Raw genomic sequence first — 20425 nt, 5'->3', positions numbered from 1 at the left:
GTACGAACTATCGCCCTATAAGTATATTGTCCGGTACTGCAAAACTTTTTGAATCGGTGGTATATGATCATATTTATAATCACTTTCGTAATTACATCTCAACTAAGCAACACGGCTTTGTAAAAAATAGATCCACCCTCACTAACTTGATCGAATACAAGAATCTACCTGGACTTTAGTGAAGCCTACGATAAAGTGGATCACTCTCTACTTATTTCCAAGCTTTCACATTATGGCATTCACGGTAGCTTATTGAGGTGGATAGCTTCATACCTTCGCAATCGCAGTCAGCTTATTACAGTGAAGGGTTTCTCTTCTCTCCCCGTTTCGGTTCCCTCCGGCGTCCCCCAGGGGTCTCACCTTGGTCCTTTACTTTTTGTCATATTTATTAATGACCTAATTTGTCGACTAACGTGTCCTTCACTTTTGTACGCAGATGATCTAAAAATCTTTTCTGAAGTAAACAACGAAGATCAGTTTGCTGCGTTACAAAATGATCTCAATGCCATCTCGGACAACATGAAGCTTAATGTTGAAAAGTGTTGTGTGATATCTTTCACTGGTAAGAAATTCACAATAATTTTTATAATGTGCAAGGGAGAGTCTTGTCAAGACAGCAGACAGTAAAAGATCTTGGTGTTATTTTTGATGAACAGTTATCTTTTCGCCCGCACTATGAGCATATATTAAAAAAAGTAATAAAATGTTAGGGTTTGTCATACGCTCCACAAAAGACTTTAGGAAACCAAATAGTGTTCTAGCATTATTTTTCAGCTTAGTCAGAAGCGTGGAGGATATTGCTGTCTAGTTTGGTCCCCCTTTTACAAAACACACATCGAGAGCATTGAGAGGGTACATAAAATGTGTTTGAGATATCTTACACGAAAACTTAATCTCGGTTGTGTGGTAAAATACTATATCACTCAATTGTCCAAATTCAGCGTGTTACCGTTAAGTGCTCGTCGTGAGAGATACGATCTTCTTTACCTGCATAAAATACTCCATTCCTCTATTGATGCTCCTAATCTTCTATCACAAATAACTATTAACACTCGGTATAGATCGCGTAAACCGAAAATGTTCGCTATCCAGGCATTCAAAAATAATACGTCCTATTACAATCCGCTAGTTAGAATGTGTCGTACTTATAATGACCTTGTAGTGGGTAGTTGGAGCGTAGACATTTTTCGTCAATTTTCACATTATAAGAAAACGATCAATAATATTATGAAAGCCAAGTATTTGCCATCTCTTGTTTCCGACTATGACAAACAATAATAACTCGCATAATAATCATTTTTCAGATCCATTTCTTTTCTCTACACAATAAGTATTTTTTTATTTTGTTTTGTTTTAGTAATATAGGTTAAGCTAAATATTAGTCACTCATTGTATACTTAACGTTTCGTAGTGGATAATATCAGTTTTCTTGTAATAGTTTATTTTTAGTAACAACCTAATAATAATTATGTTATGTATACTATTTTTGGGTTGCCGTCTAGCCTAGAACATAAGATTATGTTTGTACAACCATGCAATGACTGTAACCTGTCTGTATACTAATAATAAATAAATAAATAATTATGCACTTGAGATCAGAAAATGTCTCATTGGTACACGCCTCCACCCGGGTTCGAACCTGCACCCTCTAAGAGTGCGAACCGAAGGTCTACTCATTAGGCCACGGACGCTCACATGTTATACAACGCCAGGCAAAAATCTATCTAATATTGTAAATGCGAAAGTCTGTCTGTCTGTTACCTCTTTACACCCAAATCGCTGAAACTTTTGCTGAAATTTGATATTTAGTCTTAAGTCCCGTGGAAAGACATATTATTAGAATACTTTTTATCCCAGAAAAATGACTGGTTCCAACATTTCAGGTGTCAGAGTTGCAGGCGTCATCTAGGTAGCAAAAATCCATTTTTTTTAATGAAATAAGGGGCAAACGAGCAAACGGGTCACCTGATGGAAAGCAACTTCCGTCGCCAACGGACACTCGCAGCATCAGGAGAGCTGCCGGCCTTTTAAGAAGGAATAGGGTAATAGGGGAGGGTAGGGATGGGAAGGGAAGGAAATAGGGGAGGGTAGGGAAGGGAATAGGGTAGGGGATTGGGCCTCCGGTAAACTCACTCACTCGGCTGTTTCACGCCGGTTTTCTGTGAGCTCCGGTCGAGCCGGCCCATTCGTGCCGAAGCACAGCTCTCCCACGTCAAAATTTTTTTACAATAAAAGCAACTCTACAACTAAATTTAATTATAAAGATATTGTTTAACAGGTAGTAAAACAATTTATAATACAGCATTGTTTTACTACTTCTAGTAATTTAAGCCCTGGTTTCTGTAAGGTCATGAATCATGATTATTGTTCAATTCAATCTATTCTATCCCACTATTTAGCTCTTTCAAGACATATTCTTTACCAACTGTACTCACCAAAAATAATACTACTTGCGATTGTTCAATTGCAAAAAATACTTCGTGCTTATCAATTTAATGGCATACGTTACCAGTCATTGAGCAATGAAGATATTATCTCCACTTCAGTAAATAAATGTTATCGCTAGCTTGTCTTTTCGAATACGAATATTTTTGTATTCTTGAAAAAGAATACTGCAAAAATATAATTACATTTCGAGACCATGACCCCATTTCAACAGTTAAGTTACTGTTGATGACATACAATTCGAATCAATCCCGAGACTGATTTGCTTCTAGAATATACGAAGAAATTTAGGACCTCTTAGCGACATTTTGAATTTGCGTCAGGCTTTCGGTGCTGCTACTTTCACGGAGAAACTCTACATAGGTGACTCATACACAACCTAAAGTATTTTAATAATAATATCTATGGACGCTTCACACCACGTCAGTCTGGCCCCGTGGTAAGCACCTGAAGGACTTGTGTTACGGGTGCCAGACAACGGAAATATATTTAATACTTTTATACTATAAATATATTTAAATTTTTTATTATATTATGATACACATATTTAATACACATCCATGACCCAGGAACTTTGAAAACTTTTTGTTCCGTCGGCGGGATTTGAACCCGCGATCCCCGGCTTGAGCTTCCAACAGCCCACCAACTGCGCCACAGAGGTCGTCATAATTACTTAGGCCCGTATTTTTGGTCAGTACTTAAGGCGGGGATTAATCTCAATCAAAAACGATAACCTTGCACACAACCAAAGACCAAGCGTATACGTATCGCAATAAGATTCATTTTAGCTTAGCATAAAACTACAGGTTCTCGGGCGGATCTTCTCTATTTTTCATGTTTTTTTTAAATATCTTTGGAAATAAATATTAAGAAACAAAATTGTTCGGTTAAAGAATTTTTAATATAGATTTACTAACAATTTATTCAAATAAAATGTACAATTATCCTAGTTAATACTTATATTTCGATGAAATAGAGTTTTTTCGGAGGTAAGTTTGTAAATTAATTACAGCCAAAGTATTACGTTTTATTAAAATGTTTATGGTTTAAGGTATTTTGAATATTGTGCTTTATATCTCATATTTTTTAACACTTCGTTATTATATTGGAACTAGGTAAACCGGGAGTCACGGAATAACAAACTGGGGTTTATCCTCGCCTTAAGAAGCGCCTCGGCCTCAAGACACGTTTCAGGCTCTGTGATTGGTTAGCTGTCAAAATTTGGACCAATCACAAAGGCGAACCGCGTCTTGAGGCCGAGGCGCTTCTTAAGTACTGACCAAAAATACGGGCCTTAGTTTTGTTACACCTAAACCTCTTACCTTTATCGAAGTCACGCGACAGCGGCTTCTTCAGCAGTATCGGCTCGTGGTCCTCCCGCCTCCACGTGATCTTTGGCGGAGGGTGGCCGGTGGCCTTGCAGGTCAGCGTCGCGTTCTCCAACTCCTGGACTGATACGTCTCCGGAGGTGTCGTCACTGACGATGTCGGGGGGAACTGTAGAAGAGATCTTGGATTAAATTACATCGAGACGAATATTACAAGGAATAATAATTAATAGTTGGAATAATGTGATTTGTAGAGACATGTTAAGAAATAGTATGGGAACTGAGTGTTTATGGTCAAGTAACTCAATTTGTGTAATGCATTTAATTTTAGTTCTGTTTTAATTCGATGAAAATAATAAAGAGATTTTAACAATTAAAGTTCAAGTCACTTGGGGTTACCAGACATTGGCCACAGCCACAAATCGCCGCAACAATAGTACAATTCCCTCTCATAGAAAACAAGAAATGGAAAGGGCGTAAGCGACAAAATGGTTTTTGTCGCGTAATTTCAAAACCATAAATATATTTCATATAAGCTATGGGCAAATTATAGTGTATGCTTGAACTAATCTAATTATGTACAAATTTTGGAAGCTTAAATCACTCTCCTCTGTTGGCAAAATTAGAATCCCTGTTTTTATAGAGGTATTTTTGATTAATTATTCTGGGTTATAAAAGTTGACCAATCGTGTTATGGGTAATATATACTTATAAAATTGCATGTCCTGACTGACTGACTGACTGACTAATTCATCATCGCTGAGCAAAAACTGTAAAAGTTACAGCCACGAAATTTGGTGAGTAGGGTTGTTTTATTAAGTAGACACCCACTAAGAAAGAATTTTGAAAATTTTACCCCGAAGGGGGTGAAATAAGGGTTGAAAGTTTTAATGAAAGTCCGTCATTTCATGAGTTAGAAACATGAAACTTTATTTTTAGGTTACTGATTAAAAATGAATTGATACGTATTTAAGCATTTCTGAAAATTCTACCCCCAAGGGGGTGAAATAGGGGTTGAAAGTTTAAATGAAAGTCCGTCATTTCTTGAGTTAGAAACATTTTTTTTTATGAAATAAGGGGGCAAACGAGCAAACGGGTCACCTGATGGAAAGCAACTTCCGTCGCCTATGGACACTCGCAGCATCAGTAGAGCTACAAGTGCGTTGCCGGCCTTTTAAGAGGGAATAGGGTAATAGGGGAGGGTAGGAAAGGGAATAGGGGATAGTAGGGAAGGGAATAGGGTAGGGGATTGGGCCTCCGGTAAACTCACTCACTCGGCGAAACACAGCGCAAGCGCTGTTTCACGCCGGTTTTCTGTGAGAACGTGGTATTTCTCCGGTCGAGCCGGCCCATTCGTGCCGAAGCATGGCTCTCCCACGTATATGAACATGAAAGTTTGTTAACGTTTGCGTTTGACGTTTGCTTAAATAGGGTCCGTTTTACCCTTTGTATAAGGAACCACATAAACAAAAAGGAGAAAACTATCCATCTTTGTTATTGTACTATGTTAACGCGGATGAAGTCGCGGGCAACAGCTAGTTCAAAGATAAAGACATGATGAATACTGACAATAAACTTTATTTTCTTAGCTTTAGTCATTGTTGAGAAAAATCGATATCGCTGCAGCTAAATTATCAAGGCGTCACCTTAATTGACGCAGATGGCGGCCACGTTTAGTAGTTCTTGCTTATGGTAGAACGACCCATATAAAGGTCTACACAAATGCAAGTGATATTATAATATCAAAATCCTAAAATTTTTTAACTTTGGCTTTGCTTCTAAACGTTGCGTAGCAAAGGTGACTGTTAACTCTATCCCCTCCCCACAGAACATGTAAAGCCTAATGTGGGGATCCAAATCATATCATGTAAAAATCTCTTTTGCTAAATAAATATTTGTATTATTTATTTGTAAATAATCAAAGTTTATATTTGCATAACTCAAATAGGTTCATAAACTCTATTGATATTAAAATTAGGTCTAGACCTTACTTAAAAGGGTTTAGGCCTCTATTTAAATCCCTTAATATTTTCAATATAAATTATGTACCAACTCATAAATTCTGTACCACTACAAAGGTTTATTTAGGGTTTTTCGAATGAAGAATGTTCCAAGCTTGGATCAAAAGGATATTTTCACTCCATATAACGTATACTCAATATAAGCTTGTTTCGCTCGATAAGCTGCATATGCAACGTGAACCTTTTAGCTGTAATCCCGATATAGGACATCCATCATACGGGATTTACACGAAGAAATTAAGCCTATTGACAGTTCACGTACAGCAATAGGCTATTTACTCGATCGCTTTTAAAACTGTCTACACACTTGAATAGATTGATTAATGATTGCGCAGTATTCAAATACTCTAACGATGGTATGTGATTAGTCTAAGTCTTGGCGTACAATATTAAACGACTAGATGTAGGTGTAGATAGATTAACCTTATTATGAAGGTACTATAGAAATGTATGGAACTTTCCTAAAGGTCTTATACATAAGCGTTTTAGCTTCTATATGGCTTTTAGAAAAGTTCCATAAATTATTATATTCTCTTCTTTTGAAATAAAACTTGACGTAAAGTTTCAAATCGAGTGATCGAAAATCGATAACAAGCTCTGGTGGGTAACTGCGAATTGAATAGAAATAATTACGAGAATTGACCCCCTGGATTCCCTGTATTAGGTGCCCCTGTGGTGTCTCAATATCAATGTCCTTTCCTGGTACTACCAGTATCTTCAATTAACAAAGCAATTCAAATCGGAAGCAGATAATTTGTATAGACGGGTATCTACCCGTTGTGTATCTATACATTTGCATATAAAATAACTAAACCATGTACCTACGTCATAAATTGTAATATAATATCGAGAATTCGAGACACATTTTCAGTAAAAAATATTTCTATACCAACAGCGTATCAAAGCAAACTGAACTGCTACTTTTCAGCTCTTCAGCTTAATAATTACAAGACGTATATTTTAATCTAAGCAGGCCCCTAGACGAGAAATTTTATTGCGCAATACCATGACTGTATTGCGTAATATTAATTATTGACCGTCTAGAATTGATATTGAACATCGCGCGCCTTCAATCTAATTGCCAAATTAACTGTTCAATAAAATTGAAGCGTGATATTGCCCAATACAATTATAATTGATCGACTAGGGGCCGGCTTATAAGTTAAATGTTATTTTTTCCATCTAAACTTTTCTACTTAGGGTGAGTCCAAACGGGCGTAATTTTGTGAGTCGTGAGTCGCAGAATTTCGGTCGCGTAAATATTTTTTCATACTAATCATGACTCACAAAATGACGCTCGTGTGAATTAAGTAGGAAGATTTTAAGATTTGAAGGAGATGTAGGCTGGTTTTATCGTTAAGCGTTTCGGCAGCGCCGTTGGAGCGCCGCGCGTTCGAAGATGTATGGGGGTAGTAGTAGCGTTTTAAAGTCGCGCGCTTGAGCAGCACCGTCCGTCCATACGTTTGTTACAGCTTTGAACGCGCGCGCTCCAACGGCGCTGCGAAACGCATAACTATAAAACCAGCCTAAGAAACTGAATGCAGCAGAATTTCTGCCAGCCGAAATTCTGCTGCATTCAGTTTCATACAAAAGTCTCGTTTGATTCACACGAGCGTTATTTTGTGAGTCATAATTTGTATGAAAGGAATATAATATTTACGCGACCGAAATTCTGCGACTCACGACTCACAAATTAGGCTCGTTTGGCTTCACCCTTAAACTCTAATGATAAAATTTAATCGCTCATATACTTCTGTATTTTACCAGACCTAATTTAATTTTCAAAAAAATATTCTTCTAATAACACAAGTTCCAGTGTAACACTTGTACGAAACAATTTCCCCATAATGAAATCCAAATACCCAAAAATAAAATCCCAAATCGTTTAAGATAAAAAAGTTCCAACTGTGGTAATACTTTCGCATTTGCATGGACCCGGATTCCTTTTTCAATTTCAACTTGTTCCATACTTTATTGAACTGACTGTCACCCGGCCTGACTGCCTGACAAGTACGAGGGAACGGCATATACAATTGTAACACCCATACTAATATTATGAATACTGAAGTTTGTCTGTATGTCTGTTACCTCTTCATGCTCAAACCATTGGACAGATTTCAATAAAATTTAGTTTATAGATACTTTGAGTCCCCGCAAAGGACATAGGATTGATTTGTTGCGTAAAATTGTACTGTTGCAGGCATTTGTTGCAGTCATGTAGTACTAACATTTACGCGGATGTTTGTCTGTCTGTCTGACTTCGTTCTTCATGCTAGTACCACGGACGAATGTTTTGATGCTGATTAGTTCTAATTTGAGCCGCAGCACGATCGTGCGCTAGTATAGCTGTCAGAATTAGTAAAAGCTGTTGAGATCTTTTTTTTATGAAATAAGGGGGCAAACGAGCAAACGGGTCACCTGATGGAAAGCAACTTCCGTCGCCCATGGACACACGCAACATCAGAAGAGCTGCAGGTGCGTTGCCGGCCTTTTAAGTGGGAATAGGATTACAGGGTAGGGGAGGTAAGGAAGGGAAGGGTAGGGAATTGGGCCTCCGGTCACTCGGCGAAACACAGCGCAAGCGCTGTTTCACGCCGGTTTTCTGTGGGCCCGTGGTATTTCTCCAGTCGGGCCAGCTCATTCGTGCTAAAACATGGCTCTACCACGTAAGTATCAAATTAGTTCGAAATTGAGCCGCAGCACGCTCATGCGCTATTTTAGATGCCGGGAGTGTGAAAAGCTGTTGAGTCAATTTTGGTTCGATTTCGATTCTGTCGGGATTAAGAGGAGTCCACACCGCCCTTTTTTCCATACAAACGTTGTCCCCTGTACCCTCCCTGGAAAATGCTAGTAGAGTTATAATTTTTTTTCCTGAATATCTACGGCCACTAACACAATATCCCTATGTTTTCTTTTTTTTCATAATTTTATTATTAAACAAAGATAAGAACGTCCAAAAACCCAAAAAAATGGCCAGACTTTCCTCTGTGTTCAAACACCCAGAAAATAAAACTGGCTAGAATATACAAAAAAAAAATAAACCATAGGAACACAGCTCAAGCCTTGCTTTAATTCTTAATGAAAAAAGTACTTAAATCGGTTAAGTTTTGGAGAAGGAAACAGCGGACAACGAATCGAAGATTTTCTGTTCTTTTATTAGAACTTTTGTCGTGTTGTCTCTATCGCGCTCTGCGGCGGGAGACTTGAGATTGGTGAGACAGCAATACATTTTCAAATACCTATTTTCAATTTCTCTACCCCCTGGTCACACAATAGTTTTTATCTTTGAATATTAGCAATTCTCGCGTGATAAATGATTTTTTTTTTTTTTGCGGGCATCATTAAGTATAGTAGTTTGTAAGAAATAAAATGGATTTGCCGGCTGCTGTTTCTGCTAACGTTATTGTATAATATCCATACAGTAAATGCATTATTTTTGCTTTTTTATGGGTTGTATGCCGCCTTTTTCTGTTATTTTGCTTTAGTAATGTTATAGTAAGCTTTTAAGTATCATATTATTGTTATTACTAAAACCACTTTCATAACTGCTATAATAGCCACATTAGTATTTATTACTTTTATATTATGTTAAGAGTAGCATATAAACCTACAAGGCGAACATAAATTTATATTTTTATTTCAGCAAAATGTTTTAATGATGAAGTACGTCGAAGAGTATCGCTGATTTTTCGAAAGGCCTTCGTATGCATTGAGGCGTTCTTCTCATATAAATTAACTGTAGCGACCCGTCCCGGCTTTGTACGAGTGCAAATTTCTAAAACGTTGAATTCAGAAATTTGAAAACCACCCCCGGTTTAAAAAAATTAAGTAGATCAAACTTAAATTTTTCTGAACTGAGTGAGTTGATAATGATGAACTACAGTTAAGAACATGCTCGATAATGTCAGCTTTCAAACAAAACCTAAATCAAAATCGGGCCACCCGTTTGGATGCTACGATGCTGACACACACAGACAAACAGACAGACACACCTATAACCCCTCAACAAAAATATACTATTTTTAAATAAAAATTGAATGAATTATTAAGTGAAGGGAGATCGCAGACGTACACGACGCTTACATACAGTCTGCATGGCGATGTATGTAAGTCATGCAGACTGTATGTAAGCCGCAGACTCGATCACACAAAAAGTGTGACGTCTGCGATCTCCCGAATGTGGGAGATCGCAGACGTCGCAATATTATGTGAGCGCCTCTGAGACGTACATACAGGCTTTGTGAAATTTTGAAATAGATTGGGCTTCTAGGGTTATCTAAAACCGCATCAAAATTCGTGTAATTTTAAAGTAAGCATAAAAAGAGACGGACAAGAATCTTCTAGGGACACACAAGAATTATTATATTATCTTCGTTTTATATTACGAAGTTACACATACGATAACATTCTTTTATTTGATTTAGAACTTTCCTCTATAATATTTCAATGTCTTTGTTTTCCACGGTAAAGGAATCAGCTCTGGGGGTGGGGTTCCCTGGAGGTGTGATCCGTTTCACCCTTTGAGGTTTGAAATGTCTGTGCAATTTTATACATCACTCAATTTGCTTTTTACGAATGATATCCAAGGGTAATATGATACCTTAGAGTAGGGATGGGCGTTGAATGAACGAACCGTTTTATTAAACTGTTTATTAGTCATGAACGGGTAAACTAGTTTAGCGTCTACTGATAAACTGGTTTATGCGTGAACGGTTGCCATGCCGGAACGGTGTGTGTGACAGAGACCGTTCGTCGCGACGCGACGACGCGATCGACGGATGGGTGGTGATATTTTAAATTAATTAAGTAAATGTAAAATTTCAGTAATTAATCTGCCTGCCTGCCAGTCCTAAGCCTGGAAAAAAGTATGCACTATGTAGGGAAGTGCATTTCCATCGCTCACAGATTAAACCGTCTCGTCGTTCGTCGTCATCAGTCGTCGCGTCTAAGTGCAAAACGACAACAACAAGTCAAAACAGTTAATGCTGAAAGTCGTTTAGTCAAAAAAACTACTTTGTTTGTCATAGTTTATTGTTTAGTTCAGTGTTCATCAAAGACGAAAACTAGTTGAAAAAAAAGTTTACGGTGAACGATAAACGGTCTCGTTTTGTTGATCGAAAAAGCGTCGACGACCCACCACACTATTCGTCGAAGACGTAAACTAGTCGAAAAAAAACTGTTTTTTTAACTAGTTTACGATGAACGATAAACAGTCTCGTTTCGTTGATCGAAAAAGCGTCGACAACCCAAATCAGTTGTATTTAACTTTTTCTTATGAATTATGATAAATAAGAATAAATACTTTTATTCATTTAGTTAGATAATACTTAAAGTACGAGTGTGGTATTTATCTAAATAAGCCGATTTTATAATAATTTGAAGGGCACAGGAAAAAAGGTTCTTATTGACATTTCTGTTTTTTTTTTAAATTAACTGGTAGCATTTGCTTGCTATTTCTGTGGCAAATCAGATCACTTAATTTTAAACATAATAAAAGGGGCTGAAATGGTGTAAACTTATTTTAAAAAAATCCAACTTTATAATAAAACGCGCTCATTGCATTCCATTTAGGTTTTAAAAATCTTTGATTATTGAAACAAAGGCAAAGTCAATGAACTCCTTCTTTTCCTGTGCCCTTCATTTGTAATGGACATATTTTGAGTCTCGGGAAAGGACAAACACAATAAATAACGCGTCATCGCGAAGTGACCATTCTAAGTTCATTATTCATAATCAAAATTATCAGCAATGTAACTAAGGCTTTTTACAAACAAACTGCACTTGTTGACGGCACGCGTACTGCGTAGGCGGCAGCCGACAGCTGCAGTACAATGCCATTTGTTTGTAAGCGCTCAGCGGGACTAAAATGGTCGCTTTGGAGAATTATATTATTATGAATCATAATACACACACTGGCAAAATTAGCGGAACATAGGTAAAAAGGGCCAAAACTTGAACTCAAGTGGGTCGGGCTGTCTGAAAGCCTTTTTTATAGCTTCTAAGCTCATTCAAGAAATAAAATATTGAACAAAACTGGCAAGTTGACAGGTTTTTATAGCAATTATGCCCTAATAAGTGTTTTTCGATTATTGACGTTGTAAGTGTTCCTGATAAGAATGGCGTTTTAGCGGGGTGAAAGGTATGCTCAGCTCATTTGATTGTTTGGTTTTTGGAAGAACACATTGCTTAGATACAAAATTAGTGATTTCCCAGCATCTGCGACAGCTAGAGCTGTAACCACGACAGAGAAATGTCACACCTACCGTTCGGTCAGTCAGGCCTTAGGTGTGTCGGCTTCCGTGGTTCATCGTAACTTTCAACGCTTCAGAGAGACTGGATCTTACGTTCGGAGACGAGAACAAGGCAGATATCGGGTGACAATGGTTCAGGATGACCATTTTGTAAGGAAACAAAACTTAAGAAATCGACCTCAAACTGCTATGCAGACATGAAACCTGTCGGAACAGGTCCAAGATGAACGTATAAGTGATTGTACAGTAAGAAGAAGACTCAATGAAGTTAAATTAAACTCAAAAGTGCCAGCAAGGGCACCAAAACTTGAGACAGGACACCGAAGAGCCAGGCTAAGATTTGCGCGTGAACATCAAAATTAGACAAGTGAGTGAAATCTTGTGCTGTACAGTGATGGGAACAAATTCTGTGTACATTGTATTGACAGGCGATAAAGAATGTGGATAAATCATAAGGAAAGCTACAGGCCATCAAACTTACCGGAAACAGTGGCCTATGATGCAGGCTCCGTAATGGTTTGGAGTTGCATATGATTTGGAGCCCGCATGGAGCTGATGATTATAGATGATGGTACTTTGACAGTACAGTGCTATAGCACCGACATCCTGGAACTGCGTGGTATGCCTTTTACACAGTTTTAGGTAGTAATTTCAATTTTATGTGCGTCCATAGAGTAAGAAAATCGGGCATTATTACCTAAACGATGCTGGCGTAGCCCAGGTGGAGAGGCCAGCGTGGTCTACGGATCCGGATACGGATGTGGATCCGATTGAAGACGTGTGGCACATCAATGGGTGAACGGTACGAGTTAAAACTCCAGCTCCAAAATGTGTCCAGGAGCTCGAGTTGGCGCTACTGGAGGAGTAGGAGAATATCCCACAGGAAATGATTGACTATTAAAATGCAAGCATGGAATGGCGTATCCTGGCCCTCTTGAGATCCATAGAAGGCATTACACGCTTTTAACATGGCATTTCTTTAATAAAAATGGAGAATTTATCTTAAAAACTTACTACTGAAATTTCAAAGATTTTCTTAATTTTTTGATTTTTGCTGATTTTTTTCTATTTTTCACGTTTTTATGCCCTAAATTTATATAAAATTTATTTTTTAATAATCAATCAGTAAATAAATAAATAAATATATAAAAATCAGTGAACAATTTAAAAAAAATTGAAAATTTTGTTATGTTCCTCTAATTTTGCCGGTGTGTTTATGATTCATTTTTTTAAAATCGCAAAATGCAAGTCTGCTTGCAATTCATGTCTAGCAATTCGTACTAATTTGACATATTTTGTCAGTTTGACAGTTTTGACAATTCATTTGCTGAATTGATTGAGAGGAATTGCTAAATTGACAATTATTTTAGCCCCGCTGATGAAAAAATACTTTGATCAGACTTTCCCGTCCTACAAAAAATAGGCCCCATTATACTCAACTTAGTTTTTGTCAGGTGTCGTTTTTTATCAATATCGATCCAGCTTGCTTGAAATCAGACTACTGAGAATAGCTCAAGTATATCATAATCGAATTACACAGAACCTGGAGTCTGCAGAATTGGACATTTGATATGTGACGTGCTCGAACATGTATAATTTTACGAGAAAATCGTAATAATATTTGTTGTCCAAACATTTTGAGGCCAATCCATACTTAAATTAAAAATGCGAAAGAGTGTCTCTCTGTCCCCTCGAGACTGAACCTATTTTGCTGAAATTTTGTATGGAGATACTTTGAATCCCACGAAAGGACATACTAGTACTAGGATACTTTTCATCCCGGAAAAATGTACGGTTCCCGAGAGATACAGGAATTTTGGTACAACGACGTTACGGGCGTCAGGCAGTAGGATATATCACTGCAATGTTTTCACGCTGGATGCAGTACCAGCGTAGACGGCAAACAAATAGTTTTGTTCTGCGGGCTCCACACTCACGGCGCGAAAGCCTGCGAAGGCCGCGAACCGCGAGTGTGGAGGGTTTCGCGGCTTCGCGTTCGCGCTTCGCGGCTTTCCCCGTCCGGTGTCGGTTTTTTGGCCCGCGACAAAACATCAGCAACAGTGACTTCAGCGTCCATTTTACTCAAATGCGCAAACGTAAATGCGAAGATTGTGAGAGTAGAGTGCCGTATTTGTTCGCGTCGTGTTCACGGCGCGTAGTTTCCATGGATCGCGGCCGCAATTCGCGCCGCGAGTGTGTGGAGCCCGCGTTCGACGTTTGACAACGTTTCTGTCAAAATTCTGATAGCAAATGTGAAACATGGCGTATTTTGGTCCGATTATTAACTGCATGAGCTAGTAACGCCCTCTGCTATTGTAATTGCTATGTGACGCGTCGATGCGATGTTTTGAAACTTACGTAGGCAGTAAGGCTGTGAATACAATGTGTATGTTCTAATATTGTATTAAATAAAGTTTAATTCTGTACGGATCATTTTAAACGCATCGCCGTGTAATTTTGCAATGTGAATTGATCCCAAAATTTCCGGAAAACTTCACGACGAAAATGCAATGCCTGCTATATTTTTCACGTCTACCTTTTTTTAATTATTAAATTATGTTTTTCAACGAATTTAATGCTATGATGCTTCTTACACTCTAAGTTACGATAATTTTTCAAATCGTTGCAACGATATAGAAAATTGTATGAGAAAATCTAATATTTCAGGACGAAGAAGACTTTCTTGTTATTGTCAACTGCAGACCCTTCAACGTCTATTATAAGGGGCAAGATAAAACTCGACACAAAACATTTACTGTGCTTAAAAGCTTAGAAAACGATTCTTGGAACGATCACTTAGCTAAGTTCTAAGTAACGATACAAAGTCACGAGAAAATGAGTGAGAGGTTCTATCAATACTTACCGTGAGGAAATGAACTACTAGAATCTAGATATAATCGAATTAGTTTTTGGCTGCAGCAAAAGGCGCTTAATTATCACCTAAGAATTTATTGTACACGAGCTTTTGCCCGCGGCTTCGCTCGCGTTAAGAAGTATTATTATATACAAACTTTCCTCCCGAATTTTAACCCCTTGGGGGTGGAATTGATCAAAATCCTTTCTTAGCGGCTGCCTACGTCATAATATATACCTGCATGCCAAATTTCAGCCCGATCGGTCCAGTGGTTTGGGCTGTGCGTTGATAGATCACCATGTCAGTCAGTCACCTTTGAGTTTAATATACTTATATAAATGTAGTTAACTTTTTAACAGTGTAGCGACGTTCCTACCAGCTTTGCTCCAAAAATATTTATAGAGCATATAACTTTACGATATGCGCTTGACTTTGTTTGGTTTTAATGATGTCACATGTGACATGACAAACAAAGATACCGGATATTGAATAGTTAAGGGGTTCTGAAACGATCAAGCGGCTTGACGGCAAGCACGTAGAGTTTTGCTAGCTTAAAACATATTGACCATTTACAATGTTTACTTGCTGTTTGAGTCAAGCATTTACGTACTTGCTCCGCGCTTGATGTGATTTTATATTTTTGCTTGACGAGACGGCTTGACGCGGCGTTTTGGCGGTGTTCGCGGTTGGTTGATAGATAAACACCACTTGCTGTGCTGGATCAAGCTTCTTGACGGGCGCATCAAACTTTTTGAGCTAGCTACACGAGTCTACGTGCTTGTCGACAAGGTGCTTGATCGTCTCGGTACCCTTTTTTATACTTTGCATTAAAATATTTATTAGTAGTAGCTCTGATGTTTGTTATAGAATACATTCTTACCTAACAAAGAGAACAGCGCATAACGAAATGTGCAGATAACTCTTCAAAAGCAACAAACATTATTCTATTGTCACCGACAAAACTACATTTCGTGCGCGAGTCCTGACAAAAAGCCAAAACTAACTTTATTACGTCACAAATTACCTTTTCTCATTTCACTCGACGTATGCCAATTGCCAATTGCCATACGCCAACTGTATGCCAACCGCAAAACTTGTTTGGCAATTTTATTTGTGCGATTTGCGTTCCTTTTTCAATTTTAAACTTGTTCCATATTCGAAGTCTGCGGGGTAAGATTAGTTTTTTACGGTTATTTTCAGCCAGGTGTCGCAAACTTGTTTTAGTTTTCCGAGTATAAATTACTTTAATTCTTGGATTCGATTTCCGAATATTTTACCAGTTTTTGTCCGATGTCTCCATTTCGAATTTTTAACATGCACGTATAAAATTTTAAACTTTACTTTTAATTTGTTTTACGACAAAGAAAACATATAAAATGACGTGTAATACAAAATCTACATCCAAACAAAATAAATTATTGTAAAAATATATTTTTGGTATACCCATTTAATTTTAAGTCATTAGGTAACTTTTTTTAAATATGTTGTAAGCCATCAAGGACAAAACATTATATTAAACATGGCGTACCGCGTACCCATCGCATGTTTTTTGTGTAAGAAAAAAATATAATATTCTTTATGAATAAACATAAAAGTACCAGGAACACATGAATTAAAATAGCAACAACCAGAACCGTTTGGAAGCAATTTTCCAGGCAAGAGCAACACATATTACATAAAATAAAATTTCCAGCGACACTCGCGTCGGACTCAAAGGAAATAAAAATTTAACATTAAACATTCCCTCGGAAAGTTGGAAAGGAAGTTACAAGAGATTCTCGTATACTTCACAGTATTGGTATTATTTACGGCGATGTCAATTTTACATTTTGTTGTTCTTTTGTGAATATTGTATTTTATATCTTACTGTATAAATTAAATAATTCAATGAGACGCAGTAATTCGAATAATACTTACTAAAGAATATATTTTATACAAAGCCTTTTCCGTGATATATTTTAAGCTACTGAATAATAAAGTAATTCCGTAACGAAAATAAACCTAACACCCGTCTAACGTCGTTTCAGTTCGGCTGTCTTCGGCACGGTGTTTGTGAGCATGTGACTAGACGTATGATGATTTTTTTTTTTCTTGTTGGTAAGTGAAGGACCATTCAAAAATAGGAATATCGGTGAAAAAATGACTTTGATAGCTTAAAAACTCTCCAAGATATCCATACAATATGTTACCTAGCTGTGACGTCACGCTTAGGTAGTTTGTTCGATAACTATGTTAAATATTGCGTTTATGAAAGTGGTTTCATGCATAACTTATCAAATGGTATACACAAATTAAGGCATTTTATTAAAAAAATCGACTTGACGGTCCAACTTTGAAGGCCCATAACAAAAAAAAATACATAAGTTATGAAGCTGAAATTTTGAAAATACTTATATTTTATCACTATGTCTGTATTTTATTTAAAAAATCAGCTAATCTTTGACCTTGTCGTCATCCCTATTATAGCTTTACCTTGGCAGTTGGCAGTCCACGATTGCCATAGTATTTTTTTTCCTAATCTGACGAAAGACAAGACTTTTATTTCACAAAAAAACAGATCGAAGAAAGTGTATGGCAGGTGCATGAGAGAAATGTTTTGCAGCAAGCAGCAAGATTTGTCTGCATAGATGCGCCATCCCGTTCTTTAGTTACAAACATCTATACAAACAAAAGATATGGCCGCACCAAGACCCTGTGCTCTGAATATTTAATGCTGGGTGAACCGCCGATCGATTCATTTCCCTCCCGCCCCATCAAATAACGGTAAAAATATAGATAAAATACGTCAATGACCTAAAATATACATAAATAATCGTACCTAATACACATTACTTAATACCATTGAAACAATAAAACAATAGGTATTGATAATTAAGAAGTATGAGAAACAACACAATTTTCATGTTTACATGGACGAAACTTACATTAGCTTTCAAATAAACTAGATTAAATCAGTCTTTCCATTTGCATGCTACGTTGCCACGGACAAACAGACAGACGTCAAACTTATACCCTCTGTTTTCATCGAGGGTACAAAACAATCTTCCTCTGGCGAAGTGGAAAAAAAAGGCTAACATATAAATCACCTTTCTAATCAAAATATCATAAATTTTATTTATTTTTATATTTTATTTTATTATACGCCTCAAAGTCTGCTGTCTTTGTGATGTGACGTTTCCAATATGCCAGACAAAGACAACCGGACTTCGTATGGCTAATAATTCGTTGTGTAAATATTTACTAAATCTATCTATACTTACAACTCTGCCGGCCAACTCTACGCACATGTGATAGGACATTCAAAACCAAGTTCGGTCCGGGGCTCATAATCATTGATATTCAATTTCTGGGGTCGCCGTTATCGAAATCGATAAGGAGGTATATACATTTACTAATGTGTGAGTGAAGTATGTCAATTATTATTTTACACACTTTTATTAACTTGGGTTGTATGTATGTAATCTTTGAGTACGATTTTTACCTATCTCCAGTAGTCTAATTAATTCAAAACTTTGCATACGTATTAAGAGCCAATGATTGAAATAATTTGTTAAAATAAAAAAGCGTGTTTTTTTTTTAACTATTAAGTATTATTTATCGTGAATTTGATTGCAAATATTAAACTTTTTTAGTTTTATTTTTCCATTTTAGTTCATCCCAACATTTCGACTAGTTTACACTTTACAGCTACTGTGTACACTACAAATAAAAGTTAACCAATAGTTAAATTAACCAATTATTTATTTATTAAAAACACACAGTTAAAAATTGCTCTATTATCTGTGCTGGTATTATTTTATGGTGTATTTAAATTTTTAAACAATTCTCTTTGTTCTAGATTAACACGATGGCAGAGAAGGTAGGCTTTATTATATTTTTATAAGTACTATAACAGAGTTTCGAGACTTTTTAACTTTTTAAAAATCGTATTAGGTAGGTCACATATTGTACATTCAGATCAAAAAAAGTATATACGAATACGAAATACTTATCAAGGTAACGTGATCAGAAGTAGTGTAGTATTTTGCAAAAAGTGTGTTTATAATAATTATCCGAGTTAACAATCTTCTGAAAACAGAAGTATCTAAATTCTTGCGTCCCTGGAGACCAAAACAAGAACACTCCTTACTTATTGATAACCACTTAAGGCACTTTAAGCGCGAGTACACGTATGGTTAATCTACTCAAGAGGGTACTTTTATATTTAACGAACGGAGTAATTTTCTTAAACGAGAACAATATTTTTAGTTGTAAGTACCTCTGAACACACAACACGGGATTAGTTTAGTGCTTAGTCTTAGAAAATACGGAAGTAAAGTTGTGTAAAACAACGAAAAATATCGACGAAGTTTGTGTTTGCGGATAAAATATTTAAACAATTTAGTGACCGCAACGATTGCATGGCTATGCGTATTTATACAGGCTGTAACAAAAATAAATGATAAAAATAATTTAGGGAATAGCAGCGCTGAAAGACCAATTTTTTTCACTTTTGTATGGGCAAGCGCCCCAGCGCGGCGTCACGAGTTTCTCCATACAAAAGTGAAAAAAATTTGGTATTTCAGCGCTGCTACTTTCACAGTGAACTCTCTACAAGGGACACGTACACACCCTAAATTATTACCACTTATTTTTGTTACACCTTGTATAAGTATGTCTGCACAATATTATATGGTTTTTAACTTATAGTAGAGCGCCAACCTGATTGATAGTGCAATATGTATTTGTGAAAAGTATCCATATTGTAGCTACAATCTGAGAAGAAACTTAGATATATCTAGATATGGCATCTATTTATCAGTCCATACCTTTTTTTGCGTTGGGGGAATACCTGCCACATCTAATAATTGTCAATTCACATTAGCATGACGGTACGTTTTAAATAGGTTATCCAAAACAACTGCAACTCACAGGTACATACACATTGAATAGACAGACTTGCTGCCCACGACGGTGCGTTGCCTATTGCAATTTTATATGACCTTAAGTCTATTATGATACTCACCAAACACATCAATACAGCCGATCTGCCACGTCAGCGGCTGCGTGTTGATCTGGCACATGTAGCAGCCGCGGTCCTCGGCCCGGAGCGGCCTGATCCGCAACTGCCAAGTCCTCGGCGAGTCCAGGCTCACGGCGTATCTGGACCCGAGGACCGCTCGCTCGTGCATCGTCAGCACGGTCTGGTCTTCGGCCCGAAGCCAGCCGACCTGGAAGAGGAGATTGGATTAGTCTCTTTGATGTGGATACTGGATAGGGATGCTTGAACATCAATGTTCAAATTGCTAACTGTTACAGACCATCTTCATACACGTCGATACCGTAGAAAATGGGATCTTCATCCTATATATCAGCCAAATCGGGCATGGATAAGGGTGTAATTTCACATAGTTTCACACCTTTTGGACATCCATGATAGGCTCTATATAGTATCAGTTACTTACGGGAATAATTCCAGTTCTATTTTTAAAAACGTTTACCGAAGAAAGGAAAACGTTTACTGAGCTGAATACGCTGACAAAGCTGT

At 37.2% G+C, this 20425-nt stretch overlaps 1 protein-coding gene across 6 annotated transcripts in view; it reads right to left on the bottom strand.

The window, feature by feature from the left end:
* The window catches only part of LOC121734252 (lachesin-like), an 86747-nt gene that overhangs the window by 32193 nt on the left and 34129 nt on the right, over positions 1-20425 (bottom strand). For all 6 annotated transcript variants that reach the window (XM_042124733.1, XM_042124739.1, XM_042124735.1 and 3 more), the window contains exons 4-5: positions 19904-20108; positions 3768-3941 (exon numbers count right to left, since the gene is read on the bottom strand). In XM_042124733.1, coding sequence (XP_041980667.1) covers positions 3768-3941; positions 19904-20108 — 379 coding nt within the window. The remainder of the gene's footprint in view (positions 1-3767; positions 3942-19903; positions 20109-20425) is intronic.

The sequence above is a fragment of the Aricia agestis genome, chromosome 15 (genome assembly GCF_905147365.1).
Source record: "Aricia agestis chromosome 15, ilAriAges1.1, whole genome shotgun sequence".
Classification (NCBI taxonomy): Eukaryota; Metazoa; Arthropoda; class Insecta; order Lepidoptera; family Lycaenidae; genus Aricia; species Aricia agestis.
The sequence above is the reverse complement of the archived record's forward strand: the minus strand, read 5'-3'. Positions and strand labels throughout refer to the sequence as shown.